At 59.5% G+C, this 6,000-nt stretch overlaps 1 protein-coding gene across 1 annotated transcript in view; it reads right to left on the reverse strand.

The window, feature by feature from the left end:
* The window catches only part of SRD5A2 (steroid 5 alpha-reductase 2), a gene marked incomplete at its 5' end in the record, with an annotated part of 57,229 nt that extends 51,901 nt beyond the window's left edge, over window positions 1–5,328 (reverse strand). The window contains one exon of the mRNA XM_084622328.1: window positions 5,045–5,328. Within this exon, the coding sequence (XP_084478454.1) occupies window positions 5,045–5,328 (284 nt within the window). The remainder of the gene's footprint in view (window positions 1–5,044) is intronic.
* Window positions 5,329–6,000: the final 672 nt, after the last annotated feature.

Genomic DNA, 6,000 nt, shown 5'->3' on the forward strand with positions numbered 1-6,000 from the left:
ATTTTGGAATTAAAAAGGAATCGAGGTGGAGATATTCCAGCCTAAAGAGTTCTCCAGATTCCATTGAACTGTACCAAGCCACATTACTATTATATGAATTTCACAGCAACACTACAGATGCTAGCTCCTTCAAAGAAAGATATAGAATAGTATTCCTTCATGTAGTTTTTGAGTGCTGTAGTGGTGCTCACTGTTTTCTATGTTTTAGAAGCTATCAGAAACCACTCAGAACAGAAGTGTGCATTAAGCTAGGTCTTGTACATTTGCATACAGTTAATAAACAAGATTATTTGAGAGTCACCTGCACCCTGGTAGTGTCTTCCTATTATTTTTGTTGTGTAACAGGGAAAAGACAACACTAAACATAACAAATGTTTCTAGATTTATAACAAACAATTTTTGGTAACTTTAGCCATTTTCCCTGTTTTTAATTAATCTAACAACAAAACAAAGTTCCTGTAGACTTCTTCATTTGTAATTATCATATAATTTGTTAAAACTTTACAGCCGGATTTCCAACAAATTGGCTAAATACTGCTTTTTGTTGATATTTACAAAGAAAATATACAAAAGAATATTGTATGTTTACTAACAAAGAAAGCACATATTTAAAATTGGGGTAATAAATTTGTCAGACCGGAAATAAAGGTTCACTTCTGGGAGTGGCATATGCTTAACTCTGCATCATGAAAGAACAGTCACAGGGAGGTGTCACTAGGGTTGACTCAATACCTATTTTGTCAAGCACAGCCAGTCGAAACCCAGCTCCTATTCAAACTCCATCTACAAAATGAAATGGGGGGATGGAATCACATCTCACACCATAGTGCTCAAGAACAAACCTGTGGGTCAGGAAGTGACATGTCCCAGCTCCTTCAGAACAGTCTGACAGTTGTGGGGAGTGACCGAAGTCACAATTTGTCACCTAGAGTCAGTGAACCCCCAGATCCCTATTCAAGCCCTTTACAATATGGAAGAGGTGTGAGATCTGACATGGGGCAGCATATTGCACAAGAACAAAGCTTCAAGTCAGAGAGTGGGATGTCCCAGCTCCTTCGGAACCACAGGACAGTCACAGGGACATGTCACTTGAGCTGACCAAGACATTTTTGTCACATGCAGCCAGGCAAAACGCAGTTCCTTATTAATGCACCATTTGCAATATGGAAGCGGGGTTGGGACCAGACACTACAAACCCATGAAAAAAACGCAGAAATTGGGCATGTTTTTGGCTTAATTGGCTTGTGAGTTGCTTGTTGGCTAGTTTTTGGCTTGTAGCTTGTTGCTTCTTTGGCTTGTAGCTTGTTGCTTGTAGCTTCTTTTTTTTGATCGGCTCCCAGCAAGCAGGGGCAAGGGGAGACAAGCAGGGGTAAGGTGGTGAGAGAATCAGGGGTGCACAGTGGGCCCAGCACAGCCCCAGATTGTGTGCCGGGGGATCTAGTCACATAGAGAGTTGGGGTTCTTAGGGACTGGCTTGTTTTGGCCTTGTTTTGAAATGGGATTAGCTTGATTTTTGGCTTATTGTGAAAGTCAGGATGCTTATTTGCCACTGAAATTTGGCAACTGTGGTAGGGACCTCACATCTTACAGCACATTGCACAGGAGCAAAGTGAGTGATACCTCCCAGAGCCTTCAGAACATGTTGAGGGGGCCAGGTGACCTGAGCCTCATTTTGTCACAGCCAGCCGGTCACCACCCATCCTCTGACTGGATTATTTAAATTCATGGATAATTACTGAGACACTGACAGGCGATTAGAAATTAAAAGTTTTGACCACATTCCATGGATGACATTTCTAAAAGTGGGACGTGGCCATTTGAAATAAGTTTGGCCTTTGAATAAGGAGGCACTTAACAAGGAACCGGGAGTAAAGAACCAACTTCAGCGTCTTAACCCGAATCCGGTCGTTCAGACTGATCCAGTCGGCAGTGAACAGGGCCAGGAGCATCACCTCGCCAGTCACAGGAGGGAGCCAAGGTAGAAATCCAGCACCCAGCCCCTTCCACTGGGGTCAGAGCCACCGTCTGCACCGCCAGCCCACTGCGAGAGCCCGCACACACACACACCCCAGCAAGCCTCCTCTCCCCTACAGAGCCACCAGACACCCTTTGCCACCCAGCGAGCCCGCCCCCCTAGAGAGCCACCCAGAGACACTTCACCAGTCAGCGAGCCCACCCCCCCGGGGGGCCACCCAGTGAGTTCTGCCACCCCGAGAGCCACCCAGAGACCCTTCACCACCCAGCGAGCTCCCCCGCCGAGAGCCACCCAAAGACCCTTCTCCACCCAGCGAGCTCCCCCCCCGAGAGCCACCCAGAGACCCTTCTCCACCCAGCGAGCTCCCCTGCCAAGAGCCACCCAGAGACCCTTCTCCACCCAGCCATCCCACCCCTCCCCCCAGGGAGCCTCCCAGACACCCTTCGCCACCCAGTGAGCCCCTCACCCCCCCCCCAGGGAAACACCCAGACACCCTTCGCCATCCAGCGATCCCACCCCCCCTCGGGAGCCACCCAGAGACCCTTCGCCACCCAGTGAGCCCCCCTACCCCCCCTAGGGAGCCTCCCAGACACTCTTCGCCACCCAGTGAGCCCCCCTGCCCCCCCAGGGAACCACCCAGACACCCTTCACCACCCAGTGAGCCCTCCCCCGCCCCCACAGGGAACTACCCAGAGACCCTTCGCCACCCAGTGAGCCCCCCTGCAGGAGCCACCCAGAGACCCTTCACCACCCAGCGAGCTCCCGCAAGCCCCCCCAGTGAGCCATCCAGAGACCCTTCGCCACCCAGTGAGCTCCCACCCCGAGAGCCACCCAGAGAGCTCCCCCTGCCCCCCCAGGGAGCCACCCAGACACCCTTCGCCACCCAGCGAGACCTCCCCAGGGAGCCACCCAGAGACCCTTCTCCACCCAGCAAGACCTCCCCAGGGAGCCATCCAGACACCCTTCTCCACCCAGTGAAACCTCCCCAGGGAGCCACCCAGAGACCCTTCTCCATCCAGCGAGACCTCCCCAGGGAGCCACCCAGACACCCTTCTCCACCCAGCGAGACCTCCCCAGGGAGCCACCCAGACACCCTTCTCCACCCAGCGAGACCTCCCCAGGGAGCCACCCAGACACCCTTCTCCACCCAGCGAGACCTCCCCAGGGAGCCACCCAGAGACCCTTCTCCACCCAGCGAGACCTCCCCAGGGAGCCACCCAGAGACCCTTTGCCACCCAGCGAGACCCCCCCCCGAGAGCCACCCAGAGACCCTTCTCCACCCAGCGAGCTCCCCTGCCAAGAGCCACCCAGAGACCCTTCTCCACCCAGCCATCCCACCCCTCCCCCCCAGGGAGCCTCCCAGACACCCTTCGCCATCCAGCGATCCCACCCCCCCTCGGGAGCCACCCAGAGACCCTTCGCCACCCAGTGAGCCCTCCCCCGCCCCCCCAGGGAACTACCCAGAGACCCTTCGCCACCCAGTGAGCCCCCCTGCAGGAGCCACCCAGAGACCCTTCACCACCCAGCGAGCTCCCGCAAGCCCCCCCAGTGAGCCATCCAGAGACCCTTCGCCACCCAGTGAGCTCCCACCCCGAGAGCCACCCAGAGAGCTCCCCCTGGCCCCCCAGGGAGCCACCCAGACACCCTTCGCCACCCAGCGAGACCTCCCCAGGGAGCCACCCAGAGACCCTTCTCCACCCAGCAAGACCTCCCCAGGGAGCCACCCAGACACCCTTCTCCACCCAGTGAAACCTCCCCAGGGAGCCACCCAGAGACCCTTCTCCACCCAGCGAGACCTCCCCAGGGAGCCACCCAGACACCCTTCTCCACCCAGCGAGACCTCCCCAGGGAGCCACCCAGACACCCTTCTCCACCCAGCGAGACCTCCCCAGGGAGCCACCCAGACACCCTTCTCCACCCAGCGAGACCTCCCCAGGGAGCCACCCAGAGACCCTTCTCCACCCAGCGAGACCTCCCCAGGGAGCCACCCAGAGACCCTTTGCCACCCAGCGAGACCCCCCCCCGAGAGCCACCCAGAGACCCTTCTCCACCCAGCGAGCTCCCCTGCCAAGAGCCACCCAGAGACCCTTCTCCACCCAGCCATCCCACCCCTCCCCCCCAGGGAGCCTCCCAGACACCCTTCGCCACCCAGTGAGCCCTTCACCCCCCCCAGGGAAACACCCAGACACCCTTCGCCATCCAGCGATCCCACCCCCCCTCGGGAGCCACCCAGAGACCCTTCGCCACCCAGTGAGCCCTCCCCCGCCCCCCCAGGGAACTACCCAGAGACCCTTCGCCACCCAGTGAGCCCCCCTGCAGGAGCCACCCAGAGACCCTTCACCACCCAGCGAGCTCCCGCAAGCCCCCCCAGTGAGCCATCCAGAGACCCTTCGCCACCCAGTGAGCTCCCACCCCGAGAGCCACCCAGAGAGCTCCCCCTGCCCCCCCAGGGAGCCACCCAGACACCCTTCGCCACCCAGCGAGACCTCCCCAGGGAGCCACCCAGAGACCCTTCTCCACCCAGCAAGACCTCCCCAGGGAGCCACCCAGACACCCTTCTCCACCCAGCGAGACCTCCCCAGGGAGCCACCCAGAGACCCTTCTCCACCCAGCGAGACCTCCCCAGGGAGCCACCCAGACACCCTTCTCCACCCAGTGAAACCTCCCCAGGGAGCCACCCAGAGACCCTTCTCCACCCAGCGAGACCTCCCCAGGGAGCCACCCAGAGACCCTTCTCCACCCAGCGAGACCTCCCCAGGGAGCCACCCAGACACCCTTCTCCACCCAGCGAGCTCCCCCCCCGAGAGCCACCCAGCGAGCTCCCCCTGCCCCCCCCCCCAGGGAGCCATCCAGAGACCCTTCGCCACCCAGTGAGCTCCCACCCCGAGAGCCACCCAGAGAGCTCCCCCTGCCCCCCCAGGGAGCCACCCAGACACCCTTCGCCACCCAGCGAGACCTCCCCAGGGAGCCACCCAGAGACCCTTCGCCACCCAGCGAGCCCCGCAGCGAGCCCTCGCCCCACCCCGCTCCTGCCGCCCGCCACGCCGCGGCGGCGGGGGCTCGCGTTACCTGTGGAAGTAGTGCGCGCAGAACATGCAGCAGAGCAGCCGGCAGCCCAGGGGCTCCAGGCGCGGCGGGCTGCGCAGCGCCAGCAGCAGCGCGGGCACCAAGAAGGAGGGCAGCTCCTGCAGGAACCAGGCGCAGCGGGCAGGCAGCCTGGCCCAGGGCTTGCCCGGCTTCTCCTGGTGTTTCCCGTACCTGGACGGGGCACGGAGGTTGAGGCAGAGCAGCAGGAACCCCAGGGCGCCCAGGAGGGAGCTGAGGGCGAGCACCAGGCTCGGGGAGCACTGCATGCTAGGGGTGGCGACAGGGCAGCCCAAGCCACCGCCAGCCCCTGCCTTAATAGAGCAACGGTCACCCCGCCCAGCCGGGCTGCCTCCACTTGGGCTGACTAGGCTGCGGAGCCCCTCCTCGAGGGAGGGGGAGCTGGGGCAGGGAGGGGCGGCCCGACTAGACTGGCCCCTCAGGCCGGGAATCCCGCGCCCCTCACCTGCGCTCCGACCATCTGCCCCTCCTGTGGGCGTCTGGAGAGGGCTTGCTGCGCAGCGCGCTGAAGTCCCTGGGAAGATTCCCATTGATCTCAGTGGGCTTTGGTCCAGGCTCCCTATGTCAGCGTCTTTCCCTTTCCCTAGACAATCTTTGGACCAAAAACCCGGTTCCCACTGGAGATGGGAAAGTATATAAAGGTGTCAGAAGCTCAGTAGGAATATTTAGCGCTGTGCTTCATGCAAGGGTTAATACTAAAATGTCTGTTCGGCTATAGCAATAAAGGGCCGAGAACTAGAAATGTGAAACAGAAAAACATTACTGCACAGCGAGCCCCGCCCCAGGGAGCCACCCAGAGCACCCTCGCAGCACAGGACCAACCTGCGCTTCAACAGGATGGCGGTTTTCGAAAGTGAACTGAGCGAGAGGAGGCTAAGGAAACACAAAAGCTCACCCACCCGTTGAAAGGCACATACTGG

Source organism: Lepidochelys olivacea (genome assembly GCF_965140295.1).
Source record: "Lepidochelys olivacea isolate rLepOli2 genome assembly, chromosome: 3".
Classification (NCBI taxonomy): Eukaryota; Metazoa; Chordata; order Testudines; family Cheloniidae; genus Lepidochelys; species Lepidochelys olivacea.